This window comes from Cicer arietinum, chromosome 2 (assembly GCF_000331145.2).
Source record: "Cicer arietinum cultivar CDC Frontier isolate Library 1 chromosome 2, Cicar.CDCFrontier_v2.0, whole genome shotgun sequence".
Taxonomy (NCBI): domain Eukaryota; kingdom Viridiplantae; phylum Streptophyta; class Magnoliopsida; order Fabales; family Fabaceae; genus Cicer; species Cicer arietinum.
The window spans coordinates 47,901,794-47,922,654 of NC_021161.2; the positions used below are offsets into that span (position 1 = coordinate 47,901,794).

General features: G+C 25.0%; 1 protein-coding gene across 1 annotated transcript; it reads left to right on the forward strand.

Annotated features, from left to right (window-relative positions):
- The first annotated feature begins 5,446 nt into the window (after positions 1-5,446).
- LOC101507666 (GDSL esterase/lipase At4g26790-like) lies at positions 5,447-9,772 on the forward strand. The gene is made up of 3 exons (XM_004491025.4): positions 5,447-5,869; positions 7,386-7,875; positions 9,484-9,772. The coding sequence occupies exons 1-3, from the start codon at positions 5,492-5,494 to the stop codon at positions 9,675-9,677; spliced, it is 1,062 nt and encodes a 353-aa protein (XP_004491082.1). The 5' UTR covers positions 5,447-5,491; the 3' UTR covers positions 9,678-9,772.
- The last annotated feature ends 11,089 nt before the right edge of the window (positions 9,773-20,861 follow it).

Sequence of the window (20,861 nt, forward strand, 5' to 3'; positions counted from 1 at the left end):
ATTAATTAATATTTAAGTCTAATAAAATGAATATTTGTTAACTTGATCAATAATATTTTAGTTATAATTTTTTTAAATGATTAGTATTTAATTGAAATTAATTAATTAATCATTTGAGTTTAATGAAAGGAATATTTGTTAACTAAAATAGAAAAGAGAATAATGAAGGTTTAAATCACGACAAAATGGCACCGAACTTGTAGTTTTGAAGAACAGAAATTGAATGCACCATTAATATATAGTTTTTTATGGATAAATGTGTCATCAGTGTTATCAACAAATATGTGCATGATATTTTTTTTTTGGAATAAATACGTGCTTTATGTAATAAAAAACAAATGAACTTTTCTAATATTTTATAATATCCTTAATTAATTATCGACAAAAAGAATATCCTTTTTTTCTTTTTAAGATATCCTTAATTTAATGTATTTTTTTATATATTTTATTTTAAATAATTCAATTTATTAGTTTTATATTTCTGTAGAATAATTTAAACAATAAATTTAATTTTTATTGTAATTGTGTATATTAAATATGATCAATTTTCTTAATATACATAATTTAATATATTTTTATTTATATTTTATTTCAGATAAAGTATTTCATTAGAATTACAATATAAATCATTTTAGCAAATGATGCATTTATGGTTTACTATAAAACAAAAATCCATTTTATTAATACCATGGAAAAGATCAAGGAGTAATACTTAATCTATCTAGAATATAAACAACAACAAAATCATATTTGTTAATCCAAATATAGATAAATTTTAGAATTATTTTATTAATATACTCTATTTCTGAAAAAACTTTACTTAAATATCCTATTTAAAAAAATATATATCAAAATGTTCTAATTTTTAACACCAAGAGGTGGCATCTCCGAGTCGTATCTTAAGATGTGACCAACTACTACATATATTTTAATTTATTTAATTTTATTAATATAATTTTTTTAAAAATATTTTAATTATTTTTTATTAATTAAATTAACAATTCTTTTAATTTTTTAAATGTTAAAAAAAATATGTAATAGTTGGTCGCATCCAACCTTTCATTGAGGACAAAAATAAAATTCTTCACACATGTTAGCATCTCGAGGGTGACCTCATAGTGGTCCCAAAAAAATAGAGCATTTTAGTTTTTTTTTTTTTTAAGTAAGGAATTTAGGTGAAGTTTTTTAAAAAGTAGAGTATATTAATAAAAAATCCAAAACTTGACTATACTATATTTATAATTCCTATAATGCTTTTTAATTAATGTAGTTTTTATTTTTTAATAACTCATTTTATTTTCATGGAACAGGTTCACATGAAATCCAAATTAAAGAATACGATGGTTTATTTTATTACTTTGAGAAAGTTAAATAAATCCAACAATTTTTCATTAAGGGTGCGATTTTTCACTTATATATTAGATCAAATTATGGAGAGGGAGTAGTTAACTAGAGATATAATAGGAAAAATATAATTAATAATTTATTAAACATACCAAATGAGAAGTAACAAAATCATCTCTAAAATGACTTACTATTTTGGTTTTAATATAAGTAAAATTAACTAATTTCTCTCTTATTAAGAAATTAAATTAAATGTAATTAATCTTTTTAATCTCATACAAAATATAAAAGTACATTCTCGAAATAGCCTTTCATGAAAACGTATTCCATGATAATAAAATAGTCATTGAAAAGTAAACTTAGATTAATAAAAATATTTTGGGATACATATCATAAAATAGAGCGAAAGTTAATTATATATATTTTTATAAGAAACAAAAAATATTAGTATTTTTTCTTATATTTGAGGCTCAAGAGAGCATAATAAAAGAAAGAACAAGCAATATAGACTTCCATTTCTTTTGAGAAGACGAAATTACTCTTTCTCAACTTTAAACTCAATGTGTTTTGAAATTAATTACTCTCTTTATTTGATAATATGCATGGTTGATCTATTTGATAATTTATACATAATAAAAAAATAAATAAATGAAAGAGATAAAAAAAAATATTTTTATTAATTTACTCTTATTAAATATTAATATTTATAATTTTTTAGAAGTATACCTCGGAAAATAATTTTTGACAAGTATATCTAATGCACTTATCTAGGGGTAAACCCTTGCAAATAATTTTTTTTACCCATGCAGTCGGGTCTCTTAAAATATTTGGACTGAAATATTATTTTTCTTTTAGTGATATTGAATAGAAAATGATAAATGTATTTTGATATTAATTAGTTGATTTCATAAGTCCTAATTAATATGCTTGTGGTGTATAGACACGTAGCTAGGAGAAATGAATCCCTCTCTCTCAATGGCAAAATTGGCCCCCAAACTACACTTCTACTTCTACGAGAGTTTCAATTTGACAAATTTATTAATTATTGGGCCTAGTTTATATGCTGGAAGGGGTAAAAAAATTTATTGTTAATTTTTTTTTTTAAAAAAGCATCTAACACAAAAAACCCCTAAATTTTTATGGGTTCAGTGGGACCTATGGATCTACTTTTTCAAAAAAAAAAATCAATTTTATTTTAAAAAAATATTTGAAAAAATATTTTTTATTTTTTGCGAGAAATAATTCTTTTAATTTTTCCAATAAAAAAAAATTACAATTTTTTTCTCAAAATTTTTTTAGTTTGAAAAAAAAATCAAATTTTTTCAATTTCTGAGAAAAATAAATTTTAAAAATTTTTCAAAAAAAATTTCAAAATTAATAAAATATTGGATATATGAACCTCTTCTCATAAGCCCACAAAAAATAATGAAATAATAAGCCACAATTTAAAAAAAAAATATTTAAAAAATATAATATTATAAACTTAATAAAAAAAAATTAGTCCTCTCAACTGCTCATTATTATCGTTTTCGTCATTTGAAACCATAAAAGGAGTGATAGATCATCTTGACAATGAGGGTTTTCAAGAAGAGGAAAATGAATTCATTACATCACATTTGAGGTTAGGATTTCTGTTTAATAATTTCCATTACAGGAAATTTGAAGATGTTGATGTGATTAGTTGATTTCTCATAGGATTATGTTAAATTTTGTTTAGAAAGATTTTCTTTTGCTTTAAATTCGCATGCTTGCTTCAATTCCTTTTTCACTCTTGGACTCTTGTGAATCTTGTATACTTTTGATAGTTTTTTTTAACTTATTTTTGTTATTGTGAATTTTAAAGTCTTGTATATTAGGAATCTATTTTCTTTTGGTTAAGGGAACAAGTTTTTGTTGTTATTGTTAAATTAGAAGTATCTAATTGATCACATAATCCTACTATATAATTTAATTGAACTAAATATAGAGAATCAAATTGCATCCAGATGTAACTAAGCAATCATCTAAAGCTTAACTACTTACATTCATTGGTTATTGTACTTATGTTTCCAGTTGATTTTATACAATGAATAATTGTTCTTATGTTCTTCTGTTGAAGAGTTGATATTATCACTACAAGAAAAACACCATTTTGTGGCCAATTTTATAAATATTTTGTGGCCGAGTAAAACCCTCACAAATTAGTGACCGAAAAAGCCCTCACAAATGTCAAAATTGAAATTGGTCTTTATTTGTGGCTGAAAAAGCCCTCACAAATTTTTAAATATTTAACTGGATTTTGTGGCTGCCTAAGCCCTCACAAAATCACAAAGGCAGACTTTTGTGGCTGCAAAAGCCCTCACAAACGGCTGTCTTTTGTGGTTGCAAAAGCCCTCACAAATGTCAATCTGTTTCTGGCACTTTGTGGCTGCAAAAGCCCTCACAAAATTTTGTGATCAGCTTCTTTGTGGCTGCCAAAAGCCCTCACAAAAGTCACCTTTGTGGCTGATTATAGCCATTTGTGAGGGCAAAAGCCCTCACAAAATGCTTGTTTTCTTGTTGTGTATGACTGGATGACTCTCATTGATTGATATTATGACTAGGTGAGTCTCGTTAATTTTCCCATTATATCAGCTGACCTTAGCGTCGGAGTAGCCGACGCAATCAAATTTGTTGATTTTGCCATTCGCGACAGCCATCCGACGCTAAAGATTTTCCCAAATACAATGTCAATGGATATAATATAGCGTCAGATGTTTTTATTTTGCTTGTAGTGTCGACTTAGAGTAGCCTAACCGACACTAAGTTAACGTACCAACGCTAAGTTAGCGTACCGACGCTAAGTTAGCGTCATATGGTATTTGGCCGACGCTATCGATTAGCTCCGACCGTTTTAACGTAAGCCTGTGGCCGACACTAGTCGGATGCTACATCAGCTTTAGCGTCAGCTTTTATCCTATTAACGTGAACTTTGGGCCGATGCTAAAATCAGTTTCTCTAGTAGTGGATCTTAAGTCTACAAAAAATAATTAAATAATAAACCACAATTTAAAAAAAAACTATTTTAAAAAATATAATATTATAAACTTAATAAAAAATAATTTAAGAGAAACTTTGACTTTTGTAGCTTTATTGACACCTCTAGAGATAATTTATTTGTGAGAGAGAAAAAAATGGGAGAGTGTCTTAGTTTTTGGGAGTAAGATATTCAAACTCTCGTTTAACTTAATATCATAGTTGATAAGAACCACATGTGAAACTAAGACCCAAGGCCTAGATGTTAGGCTGAATATTGTAACTATATTATAGTCCTACACTACTAATCCTATGCTGAAATTTAAGCAAAACACGAACATAGAAAAGTGTATTTATTTGGTTTAAAATTAAAATTAATTGTTTTCACCTTTTTTATATTGTATTCTAGAGAGGGAATAGTGGATCATAGTTTGTACTAATGCAACCGTAGCCCACCTAAAAATTTAATATGCTACTTATATAAAAAAAAGTTATTTTGCAACAATTGTTAACTATATTTTGGAAGAGAATTATATCAGACACTTTAACATGACATTTTTGCAATTCATTTGTATTGTTTTAGCAATATATAAACTAAAATCCCAAAGTACAAAATACAAAATTCAAACCACATTTTTTTTTTGAAAAACAACGATGCCAACCACCAACTCAATTTTAATTTCATTACACTTAAAATATTTAATATATGTAGCATGTTTTAGTAGAAAATTCTAAAATACATAAAAAAATTAACATGTTTTAGTATTATCACAGTTAAATTATTAATAATTAAATAACATATCATCTATGTACTAAAATTTTTAATCTATTCAATTTTTATAGATATTATAATAATGCATAAATAGAAAAATTAAATAAAAAAATATTTATAAAATAATTTATAATACAATACACACTCTATTTTTAATTATGTCATGTAACTTCTCTTATTTAATTTATTTAGACCCATAATTATGCCACTATACACATCTTGAAAAAGACATGTACAAAGAGATCATTAAAAAACCCCAACCAAACTTTCTTTGCGCATTAATTACGTACGTTTATCTTACCTTGAGCAACTATAGTATATATACATAAAGTTAGCAAGAATATATCTTAATTAACCAAACAAAATTACATAATCATTATTATGGGGTGCATAAGCATAAGCATAATCATTTTCATAATACTAATGATAACACAAATTATGATGATGAGTTGCAAAGCTGGGAATGTACCAGCAGTAATTGTTTTTGGTGACTCTTCGGTTGATTCTGGAAACAACAATAAAATTGCAACGGTTCTCAAAAGCAATTTCAAACCCTACGGCCGTGACTTCGAAGGCGGCCGCCCGACCGGACGCTTCTGCAACGGTCGTGTTCCGCCTGATTTCATTGCCAAGGCTTTCGGCGTTAAGGACGCTATACCAGCTTATTTGGATCGTGCTTATACAATTGAAGATTTTAAGACTGGCGTTTGTTTTGCTTCTGCTGGAACTGGATATGATAATGCAACTTCTGCTGTACTAGTAAGATTTTTTGGTAAAATTTTATTTATAATTTTAAAATAAAGTATTTAATTTTTTTGGTAAAAAATAGTTTATAAGGGTAATTTTTTCACTTTTATTTCCTTTGATAAATATTTTGCTTATAAAAAAAAATAATAGTATAATTTTTTTGTTTGGATCTCTTTTTGTGTTTTGTTTTGGTTGTGTTTTCTCCTTGATAAGTACTGATTGGTTTCTTTAAATATTAATCTTTTCAAGGAAAACTATATTTTTTGTTTCTTTTATTTTACAAGATTTTTAGTTTTTTTTATAGAAGAAGATTTTGGTTTTTTAGTTATCAGAGTCTTTGACACGTATTATTAATATTTGTCAATAATAAAAAATATTTTAAAATTAAAAAAAAAAACCAATTATTAGTATGTAGGCTTTTGAAATTCATTTGAGTACTTTATCACAAACAAAAAAAGGCTTTGAAAATCAATAAAACAAACGTGCAATTATTAATGATTTAATTCGAAGTAGCTAAGTCTAGCTTCCATATTAATTTAGGGTTTCACTCTTTAACCCATCACTCTAGCTATCTCCTATAATTAATGTTTCTCTACCTGTCTCTCTACCAAATATTTTTTTAATATCTTTCTAATTAATATATATGTGATAATAATTCACTCATTGATGAGTATAAAAAAACAAGTACAACTGTACAAGCTATGTTTGCTTATGAAGGAAATTACAAAATAGGTTATTCATTATTGTACAATTTTACCATCTAGTGTTGAGAAAGACAACTCTAAGAAAAATAGTTAGTATTATATGATTAAGAGTGAAAAATTATTATAAAAAAAAGTGTTGATTACTAACCATCGAAGTTTACTAGTATGTGATATGATAATTTCCTTTCCATTGCCACCACATAAAATTAGTAAATTTTCTTTTTTAATGTTTATAAATATAATATAAATTTTTAAAAATTTGAACTCTCATTGATTTGAGTTAAATACGTACGATAGGTGATATTGATATTTGTTTGTTTTCTAAATTGACGACCTATTTTGATTTCTTAAATAAACTAATTAAATTAACCTTTGCTGAAAAAAAAAGTCCAATACATATTGAACTCTAAGATAGATTTTATTATGAGGCTTTTTAAAGTTTATGATAATATTTTAGTAAACTATGTACTAAAATTTTCTTTAAATTCTATTCTTTTTAGAGTTTTAGATGTTTTAGAATGCAAAAGTACTGTTTTTAAATTATTATAATTGATTTTTTTTTTCGGTTTGATAATAAAGTTAATCAATTCAATTTAAAAATAATTAATCTATTTAATCTTTATTGATACATTATTTTATTGATTTTAATTTTAAAATAAGAGAATATATAATGTCATCAACTTATAAGTACATGATCACATGGAAACTTTTTATTAAGTAGAATTTATTTCTCTATCGAGAAGCAAAATGATGATAGTGTTACTTTTGGATCGGTCCTAAAAAACTAATTAATTAACATCGTTTGTGTATTTAATATTTCACAGAATGTGATACCACTATGGAAGGAAATAGAATTCTACAAGGAGTATCAACATAAATTGAGATACCATGTTGGTGAAGAGAAGGCAAATGAAATCATAACCGAAGCATTATATCTAATAAGCTTAGGAACAAATGATTTCCTTGAAAATTATTATGTTTTACCAAAACGACAATTCCATTTCACCATATCACAATATCAAAATTTTCTAGTTGGTATTGCTGAGAATTTCATTAGAAAATTGTATACACTTGGTGCTAGGAAATTATCCATAACTGGTCTTGTTCCTATAGGGTGTCTTCCATTAGAGAGGGCTACAAATTTTTTTGGTGACTTTGGTTGCAATGAAAATTACAACAAAGTGGCTTTGCAATTTAATGCAAAGTTGGAGAAAATGATATCAAAGTTAAATAGGGAGCTCCCACAATTGAAAGCCTTGTCAGCAAATGCATATGACATTATCCATGATGTTATTACAAGACCTTCCTTTTATGGTATGTTTTATTTATTTGTTCTTACTTATATAATATATATTTGTATGTTTTATTTTATATGTTGCACTTTTCTTTCATTGGCTATACCATAAATGGAAGCAACAAAAACATACCTCCATGTCATCTTAAATATAAATAAAAACTAAATAAAATGAATAAAAAAATGAGAAGTTCGGTAAAAAAAAACTCAAGTCACTATAGATAAGACTTCAAATATATTTATAAAAAGATGTATAATCATCTTATAAATTAATTTTGTAAGTATGAAAAATTTAATTATTGTACATTATAATATAAAAATATTTATATTGTGATTATATATTTATAGACACGACTTTAAAAATAAATATCATAAAAATTAAATATATATATATATATATATATATATATATAAATTAAATTCAAGCATCAATTAGGAACAGTAGAAAAAGCTTATAGTTTGTTCAGTTCACATGTGGTTTTCAAATTATTATCCTGTTAGTGAGGTAGGGCTGGCCTAGACTTAAGCCGGTGGCCCATGCGAACTACTCCCATGCCTTAGGTTTTAGGGATTTCATTTTTCAATACAATTGATTAGGTCCTCTTCCAATGTTCTCAGCTCATAGAGTTATCACATTTTTTAAAACATTTAAAATGTTAACAAGACACTATCTTACACATAATTCTCAATACACTATTCTATTCTGTATTCGTTGAATTTTTAATAGGATCCACTAAATTATGTGGGATTCACATATATTTGGTACTTCTATATGAATTTTAATCAATAATAATAAGTGTGTATTATTAGCTTTTCTTAAAATATTTGATAAATAATATATAACTAATATTTTTAAATTGAATATAATTGTTATTAAATGAATTTAATTTATATACACTATAAATATAAAAAAAAATTATATTATTTGTTAATCATATTCGTTAGATCATTATAGATGTTTGACTTTTATCATAATTATTTCTAAAGTTATTTTAATGAATGATTGTAATGAAATGACAATGTCAAACTTGTTACACTGAGAGTGCATACAATTAAATTTTATCAAATTAAAATAAATAATAAATATTATTTTTCCTTTTTTTGTGAAAATATATTATTTTACCCTTTTAATATGTATTACAAAATAAAACATAAATTACTTTATAAAATAGTTCTAAATTTTTTTTAACAAGTAAAATAGTGCTAAGTTAGTATAAAAAAGCAAAATTTGCCAATAGAAATATAATATTTTTGATGACTTTATTAGTTGATACAAACTAGTAAGAAGTTTCAAGTTTTTGAAATAATATACCGGATATAGTTTGTGAATAAAAGTAAATATTTGTGGTAGCTTTACTTTGACAAAAGTCCTCTCTTGTATATATTGTGTTTCAGAGCTGCTAGTTGAAATTATAGAGGTGTGACCATATTTTATAAATGTACTACCTTATAATAAATAATATAGTACTACCTAGTGAAGTTTTATTAGGTATGCTTTTATTTCTCTTCATAAAAAATGTGAATGTGTTTACTATTGTTGATTGCTAAGCTCATATGTGTGATTATAAATAGAATATAAATTCTCACAATTAGATTATTAAAGATGATTTAATTTTAATATTTTGTAGGATTTGAGGTGGTAGAGAAAGCATGTTGTTCAACTGGAACATTTGAGATGAGTTACTTATGCAGTGAGAAGAATCCATATACATGCAAAGATGCAAACAAATATGTGTTTTGGGATGCCTTTCATCCTACTGAGAAGACTAATCGCATTGCCTCTAATTTTTTAATACCCAAACTTCTAGCAGCTTTTAAATGATTCATCAATTCTTTTTTTTTCCTTAGCTTTTATGTATAATTACTTGTTTTTATGCTAAACAAAATTTAATGCTATTATTATTATTATTATTAATATTATTATTATTATTATTATTATTATTATTATTATTATTATTATTATTATTATTATTATTATTATTATATATTTTTTTTTTGTATTGTTCTATCTCACTTCCATTTTTACCTGTTTTCTTCTTTTTAGTTCTACGTTTACTCATTCAATTGTTAAAACTTACTATGATATTTTGTATAAGGATTCAAATTGGTATTTTAGTAAAAAATAAAAATATTAATTTTATCCTCCCAAATTTGAAAAACAATCAAAATAGTTATTTATCATGAGGTCTAAAATGAACTTAAATAATATATCAAGATGCTATATTTAATAAACATTTTAAGTTTATTTTAATAAAAATTAATTACTTTTTAATTATTTATCATATACCAAAGAGATCTTCAGTGTTTTCCTCAAAATCAATCATAGACTTTAATGTTTTTCTTCTTTTGAAAATAGATAACTATTTTTTGCCCCGTTATAAGAAAATTATGGATCCACCACTGATAGATGTTGGATTTTGATGTGATGTTTCAAGGAAAAAGAAAACTGTATTAGTAATACAATGAAGGGGTGTAAATAGTTTACATATTCTTGATTGAACAAAATCTCGAAAAATAAAAAAATAGAAAGTCTGGCTTGGTTCATTTTTACAAACTATTATCTCCAAATCTGAATCAAATCAAACCATTCAAGAACGAGTTAATTTGTTCCAGTTTAATTGAGTTAATATTTTTCTTCAAAAAGATCGAGTTATCAATTTTTTTAAAAATTCAGATAATTATTATAAAATATTAATTAATTTTTTTAACTTTAGATTTTTGGGCTAATTTTTTTTCTTTAACTTTATAAATATTTTTAGACCAACTTTGTACATCTTTGTATCGCTACAAAATTATCCTGTAATTAATTTTAGTATTATTAAAATTAAATATGTTTAATTATCATTTGATTTTAAAATTTCAAATAATTTTTTGTAAATATGTGTTGCACATTATAAAAAGTTTATTCATAAAGAATTTAGAGCTTTTTAATTTGAGATAAATTAAATATAAATTTTTAAATGTTATAAATTCAAAATAAAAGTAACATGCAAAAAATATAGACATAGAAATTAAATTGAATTTATTTTTTTATTGATAATTTATAATAGAGAACAAAATTATTTGAAGAATAATTTTATATAGATTAAAAAATAGAATTTTTTAAAAAACTAAAAATACAAATTATTACATTAATTGACAAAAACTTGTTTAACCTTTTAAAACACGTATATAAGCTATCATAATCTACTACACTACTAATACATGGCAAAATAATATAAATAATAGTAAAATATAATCAATTATTTCGATTTAACTATATTATTAGTGTTATAGATTATGATAGATTATATACCTATTTTAGAAGTATAAAATGGATTAAACAAGTTTTTAGTGAATGTAAAAATTCAAGACTCAAATTAAAGAGTATGTGTCATTGATCTAAAAAATAAATTAAATAATATCGATGATTGAGATAATTAATCACATTAATTAAATAAATAACTAATTAATAAAAAATAACTAGTATAACTACCTAATAAAATATCTATAAAAAATACTTAAGCTTCGATGATGTAGTGTTGTAGGAGACAATGCGCAGCCACAAGCATCCGGTTTAACTTTTAGTACTTCTTGAAGAGCAAGATATGGATATATATTTTTTTGAATTGTTGATGTTTGATTGATTTATAAAACACTGAATGAATGGTACTTGCATCTCTTTAAACATATAGTAGTATAATTTTCTATAGCTAAGGGGGCAAACTATATTAAAAATTGCTGAAACCGAAGTTATGCTAAAATAAACCGTCCAAAGTCAATTACTATCTATTATTTTTCTCATTATTTGTCTATATCACAATAGCGTATATATATCAGTACTATAAATATTTTAATTAATATATTTTTTAATTTGTCTATATTCTATATATATATATATATGAATTAATTTTAATAATATTGTAATATATTAATTTTTTAATTTACGTACAAGTCATTTTTTTCAAATCATTGTAACTAAATATTTTCCTTCTTTTAATCTCATCTTCCTCCAAGGTCTCACATTGTTAAATTATTTAGAATTCAAATAGGTGTGTCCATTATCTTGTTCATTAATCTAGACCACATAACAATTACTAATATCATTAACATAATTGTTGTGACTAGTAATTTATTGCAGTGACTAGTAATCTAAGTCATATTCAAAATCTTCCATTGTTCTACCTCCTAAATAGTCATTACCAAACCTCTCATTCACAAATTGGCCTCTATCATAAAGTTCTACTTCAAATTTAGGGTCACTCATGTCTGAAATACAAACATAATAAAATTAATTTCAATTAGAATAAAAATAGAATTACAAGGAACCAACATGAAGAATAGCAATAATCCATGAAATTTACAATAATACAAACACAAACTCAATGACTCAAACAAGCTATCACAGGTTGCACTTGGTCACTAAAAGTCGTATGTCGTATGTCGCACACGATCGACATTAGGTTACCGTTACAATTTTTTTAATTTAATTTAAAAATTCTCATATAGTTTAAGGACGCACATATTAATTAAACCTAATTATTACGTACATACTCATTCCTTTAGGAATAATTGATGATTGCATTTATCAAAATAAAATCGAAAATGAAATTATTCATTTTAATGAGATATTGATTTTTTTTTTTTTTTTTTTACAAAATTTTAAAACTATTATTACATTTTGCAAAATGCTTGAGAGAAAATAACTATCGAATAATCACTATATGTGCATTTTATATTATAGAATATAAATATTTTTTATACAATATAAATAGGATACTCTTATCAACTATAACTCCAACTAAAATAATTATAAAAAATGAGTTAGATTTTTAAAAATACTATAATCTTTTAAAATGAAATATAAATATTATTTAATTAAAAAATAAATATATTTAATTTAAAATTTAAATTAAATACACTATTTATATTATATTATATACATCAACTTATTAAATATTATTTATATTTATATTTTATTTTGAAAAAAACAAATGCTGCAGACAGGAGAATTATGCTGGTTACTTGTGTAACACATTTATTGGGCAATAGACATAAATCACATCACCTCCATTCCTGTTAGAACATAGAAGCATTGAATGGAATTGAATTATTTAATGGTTTCATTGGCATAGGCCATAAACTGAGAGGAACTTGTTTGTCCCTTCTTGGACGGTTGCAACTGTCTAATTAATCGTGGCACCTTCTAGTAGTTAGTTGGTGTGGAAAAATCAATCAGGCATGCTTCTTAATATAATAATTTCTAGGATTCAAAACTTTTCTATTTATATACAATGTAGTAATATACTCTACTAACTTGATTCAAAAATTCTTTTCTTACCATGAAACAGACCACGTGTACTTAGGATTGCACCTAGACATCATATATATATATATATAATTTTAAATAATCAGTTTTTATAATTAATTTATATAATAGGATTTGATTTTATAAAATTAATTAAGAAGTAGTTATATTTATAATCAATTTTACAACTAATATCTTTTTCAAGATTTTTCTTTTCGAAAATATTTTCTTGAAGAAAAAAATCAATGTTTTTTATAAAAAAATTTGTTTGGAATTTTTTTTCAATTTTAATTTAAAAAAGATAGACATACATTTTTTTTTTCTGAAAAAAGTAAAAAAAATGTAGAAAAATTACCAAATTTCTTTTGCTCATGATATATAAATACATATATGTCCATTCAAATTTCTTTTGCTCATGATATATAAATACATATATGGATTGGTTAAAAATCATAGTTTAAGAGCTTGTTTGATTGAGTTTTCTTTTTCAATTTTTGAAAACTATTTTGTAAATTAATTTTAAGAAAGTGTTTTTAAGAAGAAATTTTTTAAAATATTTGTTTGATCATCCTATTTCTAAAATCTATTTTAGAGATGAGAAAATGAAGAAAAAAAAATTGTTTGGTAAGCTTGTTTTTAAAATCTATAAAATGAAAATTTTCTTTGATACATATATTTAAAATTGAATATAATTATTTTATGAAGAATCTAAAATGAAGGAAATTAATTATGTAAGATATACAATAGATTTGGTCAAATTCAACGTAATTCCTGTGAATTACCATGCAGTTTTGATTGATTATAAGGCAAACGTCATTTGTAATGATATTTTTAAAATTTTGATATGATCTAAATTAATATTGTTTAAATTATATCATTTTTTTGTTGATTCAAATGATAAATTATATAATATTAATTTAATATTACTACTATAAAGTTATATATAAGTAACAAAATTTAAGCATAATATCATGAATAATATTCTAAAAATTAACATTACAAAATAACATTGATAGATTATATTTGGAATATATCAAATAATAAAATAAATATTAAATTAAAAAAAAAGTATTATGAAAAAATTAAACAAACAAATAATAGATTAAAGTAATATTTTGTTTTTGATGGAATAAAATTTAGGGTGAGAGAATTGTGCTCCAGTACAAGGTAGGAAGTACCTCAAGATCATTGAACACTTACAGATTATATTTGTCTCAGATATTAACAAGAATCGTAGTTGTCTTTTTACTACTAGAGTTACATTAAAGTAATACCTCATACTAATAAAAAAAATATATTAAAACCTTTATTTATACAATTTTATTTAATTTTAAAAAATAAAATTTAATCTGATCCGAACAGATTTTGCAAAAGAAGGTCCAAACACGTATAATAATATTTAATTTTATACAATTTTTGGTTCCATTTGTACATTTATTTGGATCAATTTAAATGTGACTACTCATTATGTGAATACACCTTCCTCCATCTAATCATATATATATATAAAGATGGTTGAATTTGAATACATATGCATTTTCCTTTTTGTTTTAATTACTATAATATTTTTTTTAGTAAGCAAACTACCAACCAGGAAACTGCCATCACAAATAAAGGCTAAAACAAGTGCAAACAGAGGATTTGTTCATGTTGCAGTTCCATTTGATTGCTATTTCTTTTTTTATAAAATGAATTGTAAAATATTACCATTATGCCATTAATGAAAATTACTCATTCTCCGTGTGTTTTCATTTAAAAAAAAAAAATAGAGAACTGAAAAATAAAACTATTTAAAGCTCTTTCTATTTTTTAGTTTTTAAAACAGAAAATTAAAAATAGTTTCCAAAACTAATATTTAAAAATTAACATTTCAAATAAGTTTTTTAATTTTTAATTTTTTGAAAACTAAAATACTGTTTTTGAAAAGCAAATCAAACAGGCCCTAAATATCTGATTTTTTAAAACCAATTATAGATGTGGTTTGGTTGGAAAGCTGTTTATTTTGTGCAACCTTGATGTATTGTCAGTCTAATTTAATTTTACATCGATATTTTCATGCACGAGGTCCTAAAATTGATTCTAAAAAATTGTGTTTTTTTGAATAATTTTTAAGACTTCATTTCTTTAGAAAATCAATTTTTAATATTAAAATAGGACTCCAGATCATTGTTTAAGTCGACCCTATATTTTATTTAATATTGTCCCAAAAAACTTGTTGGCAACAAGAAGTTAGGCATCTTAGGAGCAATGATGAATTTATATTTATCCTCCATTCATGCTTTTCAATTCTTAAGTTTAGATGTTAATATATGATTAAGAGGGAGATATTTTATTCAAGTTGGTTTGTTGTTAGTTGTTGTCAAGTCCATGTGAAAAGTGTAGAATAATATTAATTAAGAAATCATTAGTAGAATAGTTATAAATCTTCAGTCTTTTTGTTGTGGTATTGATTTAAATATAAAGTTAAGGGTTTTACTTGTGATTTTTACCATTGGTATTTTTAATTTTTGGTGTATTTAGATGCTTTTTTTGAACATTTTGATATGATAATTGGGTATCTTGTACCATGTGTTGATTTTTCTACTTTTAACGTATCTTGTGTTTAGAGAGTCTCTTTTTTATGTTTAAATACATCTTTGTTTCTTAAAAAAAGAAAACTAAATTTCTAACGGCATAAAACAAAACGTCAAAAAGTGTTATTCATGTGTTAATGTCATTGGTGCATCTTTTAAGATAAATTTTTTTTCTAAACTGTAGCAGTTAAATATGTTTTACTAAATTTATCTGTAATTTACTATCTCACATAATATTTTGTAAAATTAATAATCGAGTCTAAGTAGTCAATAAATCTTAGTTATGATTAAATTGATTAGAGATATTCGAATTTCATCTCTAACTAAAAAATCATTGAACAATTTTATTTCTTATTTTTTAACCAAATTGAATTATTAGAACTACTTTCTCTTGAAAATTAGAAATCACACGTATATAATCTAATGAAAAGTAATTTGCTTTTATTTATATTGAAAATGGTCCCTATTGAAATTAATGATTTTACAAAAAGTGCAAAAATAAATATTATTTAATTAATTTATCAAAAAGAAAAATTATTTGATTAATAAAACATTACTTAGTGAAAATTCGAATTAATCTATAGTAAAAACTCTAAGACTTTTTGAACCCTTACAAAAATAAATTTTAACACGTAAGTCTTTAAGTAAACTATCATCTACAAATTGAGTTGTTTTTGCTTATGTGAAATTTTTTGTCCACTAAAACATGTCAACTTGTCACCACAATGTCTATGTGTCCTATGATGAATTTATGATCAATTTAATTTCTAACAATATTTTAAAAAGACATTTCAATCATCCTATCTGTTATATATATATATATATATATATATATATATCTATATATATATATATATATATAGATATAATTAATGCAATTATAACATCAATCTACATTTTAGTCCTTAATAATACCCTGAAAGGAACATTGAGTCATTCTATATCATTCTTATGCATTACATGTATATATTTAAAGGCAATGAGTGATCGATAAAAGACCCACAACAATGTCATCAAAATTCTAACAAAAATGTAACTAAAAAAGTGGTATAAATTTTTTCCACAAAACACTCGATACCAGTAGCAGAAATCATTCACAACAATTCCAACAAAATACCAAAATCAAAGTAAATAAAAAATTGATGCATAATATTAGCAAAAAAAAGTTATCTCATGGTTCCATGTTAAATTACATTAAATCTAGGTAGATGATAGTGGTTCAAATCCAAGAGTGAAAGTCATTCTTATAATGTTTGTGGACAAATCACCTCATACGTCTTTGTGGATCACTTTAGTATGTACCTTTACATATTGTATGGATATTATATGTTACTTTTACATATTTACATATAATGTATAAGAATGAGATAGAGGAATTGAAATGTCCCTTTTAGAGTACTCTCGTGGACTAAAATATGATTAATATTATAATATATTTTTCAATGATATTTCTATTTGGAACGAACGATAATTACACGATGGTGTAATTATGACAATACCAGTGAATTCTATCTAACAACTCTCTTTATAGGGAATCTTATCAACTCTTTTGAGAAAATTTGGAAGGCTCCGTTAATATCTTCATTGTTTGATTAGACAACAAGTACCAAAATATTACACACTTCTTTATTTAATTTGGTTCCTAGTGATAGAAGGTTTTGTGTGCAAGGAGAAAAATGAGAATACTCAGTGAAAAACACCAACATGTTATATGTTCAAGACTTTATGAGATCTCCCACTAGAGAATGCCCAAACAATGGAATCTCATCTAGAACCTCAAGCATCCACCAAAAATAAAAAATAAAAACATATTATGACGTATATGTAGGAGGTGCCTCCCTACTAGAGGTAGATTTTAACAGTGTGGTATTGAGTATGAAGTAACAATGTCGATTTACAAGGAAGGGGGGTTTGAATTGTAAATGTACCTTTTAAAATTCCTGTTAAAAGCTTAAGAAAATAACTCAAGATTGATCTTGGTTATGAAAACAGAGAAACAGAGAACGTTCTTGATTTTATTATAAAACAGAGAACGTTCCTTGATTAGCTTAAAACAGAAAATCAGTTTGTGTTTTATCTTAGTTAATCAATTAAGTTTAACAAATAAAGAGATAGGATAGATAATACCACACAAAGAAATATTCTAGTTCACTCAACTTGGGTTACGTTCAGTTCTCACACTGTGAGATTATCCACTAAGTGTTTAAAACAAATAACCTTCTTGATTTTACAGCACCTAGTCTAGATCAACTTTGATCTGTTTCAATCTCTATTACTTTCCACCCAGAAAGCAACAACATCACCTATCTAACTTTGATAGGATTCAATACAATCTAAACAAACTATAAAGAAACTCTTATAGTTTGAGTTTTTACAATAAGATTGTTTTTGACAGAATCTGATATTTCTCAACTCTTGTTTGAGAATTGATTCTTTTACAAAGGATTGATTGATAATTACGCAATCTAATATGAGACTTTAGATCTGCTTCTTCTTTGCGAAATTTCTGAACTTCAAGTATGTGTATGTGAATGATTTGTGGGATTTTACAACACTTGAAATTTTTGCTTTGCTCCTGGATATTGGCCTTCTATTTATAGGCTTTAGAAGCATTTAATGAGGGTCAAAAAGAGCTGTTGGTAGTGCTCTATATTTTTTACTGAAACCAATATTTCAGAATAAAAATAATTCAGCCTTAAATTGATTTAAAACTGTTTTTGACTTTTCTATTACAGCTTTAAATCAGTTTTGTCTTCTAGTTAAAAAGCTTTTGAAATTTCTCCCTTGATCTTGACTGGTACAATTTCGATCTTGAGTCTTGATTATAGCCAATCGAGTTTGAAGAAGAATTATAAGCCATTGCAGAAGAGAACAAACTGCTGCTGGTGTTATGCAGAAAACGAATATTGATTATCAATCTGGATCTGTCAATTTGATCTTTCTGGAGTTTTGATGATCAATCTGGAGTTCCTATTTTGATCATTCTAGATGTTCTTTTTATCATATATCAATGTTGATCAAACTTTCTTAACAATTTGATTTTAGAGTTACAAACTGTTCTTATTTTTGATTGTTTTTGAGTCCTTTTAGTGATCAAATAGCCTTTTTGATATGGGATGAATCCTACTTGTTCCTGGCCATGTACTGATTCTATTTGAATAAATTTCCATGTCAGACTCTTTGTTAAAGAGGTAGGAAAAGATTGGTCAATATACTGTGATGAACATTTTTGAAATTGGAGATCATTCTCTGTTTTAATGTTCTTGTTGTTGTATTCTCTGTTTTTGCTTGATTCTGTTCTTAATTAAATTCACTCAAAAACACACGTTAAATTAACATAACATTTTAGAATTATAATTAACTTTCTTAATTAACTTTTGTTTATTTTCATCAAAACTTTAAATATGGAGTTTGTCTCAATAGAGTATTATGTTAACTGTGTGAAATGTGGTTATGAACTTGAGGATAATGTCCATATTCATTTATCTAATATTAATAGTCAAACTCTTGGAGTTCTTGTTGTTGTATTCTCTGTTTTTGCTTGATTCTGTTCTTAATTAAATTCACTCAAAAACACACGTTAAATTAACATAACATTTTAGAATTATAATTAACTTTCTTAATTAACTTTTGTTTATTTTCATCAAAACTTTAAATATGGAGTTTGTCTCAATAGAGTATTATGTTAACTGTGTGAAATGTGGTTATGAACTTGAGGATAATGTCCATATTCATTTATCTAATATTAATAGTCAAAATGTATGGAAGAAAATCTCTTTTTCCAGGTCATTGTTGATATTGCGATACATAACTCAAAGGTATGTGACGTAATTTTCAAAGTCTTGCAGTAGTTATCTAGTAAGGATGCAGGTCTTTTGACAACTATCCTTTGAAGCATTTTGAAACAACGTAACAACAAACTTTGAAACAATTTAGTTGAAAGTCTATTCCAAGTACTTAATCAAGCTATAGATCTCCTCAACAAATGAAATGTCGTAAGTTTACTCAAAATCAAGCAAAAGTGACACATAGAGAGTAACCTACGCACATTTGGAAGAACTTCGGACCAAGTAGGATGAAATGTAATGATTATGTCTCCTCCACTAGTGCCAATAAAATTGGAGTCAGAATGTGATTAGGAATGAAAATGGAGAATCTATGTTAGCTAAAACGAATTGGTTCACACCTCAGGACGAAGTTCACATAGATGAGGCACTTGGTTTACTTTCTACTATCAAATGAGTACGCGATTTACAGATAGATCTTGTAGACTTTGAATTTGATTCAAAAGTGGTAGTTGATACCTTCCATTCTCAAAACCTTGTCAATGTTGAATTTGAAGATAATATTAAATATTTTAAATCTATGTATATCTCTTTTCACGTAAACTCAAGTGTTGAGTTCTATAAGAGACAAAGAAATGAAATTGACCAGGCTCTTGCGAAGGCGGTCACATCCCAATCTTGTTTCTATATGTTTGAGTTGAAATACCTTATTATATTAATACATTATTATCAATGAAATAAGATAAATATTTTTTAGTAAAAAAATCAAATAAATAAACTTGAATGTCTTTTTAAATTAATATAGAGATTAAAATAACATAAATTCTATCGTAAGCAATGTGGAGACACATTGACGTGCCACGAGGAATGAAAATGTTTTATATAAACAAAAACAAAATTATATGATGATTCACTTAAATAAATATCACGATTATTTTTATAAGAGACCAAAATTATATTATTTTTCACGAAAAATCAAACTAAATCTCAATTTTTTGTGAGTACTATTTTGTATCTTCATTCTTAATTTTAATTGATCGAGCACTTTAAATCCCATGTACCGTCCTACACTAGATCTTGGTAGATAATATATCAAGCTCCTCATCTCCTAATTTAATAATGTACGAATTTGGGTTGAATTAATCTTTTGATTGACTTGTTCATGCAATGGAAGTGGGTGACTTAACTTAAAAACTTATTGATAGTTTTTCATGCATGGTGAGTCATCCTCAGCTTTACACGTAATAATAAAGGAGAAAGTTTTCATTTTCTGAATTTATATTGAGACTATATGAGGAGTACATATTTCAAATTTACACGACAAATTATTCAGTTATTATTATTTAGACATTCTATACTCA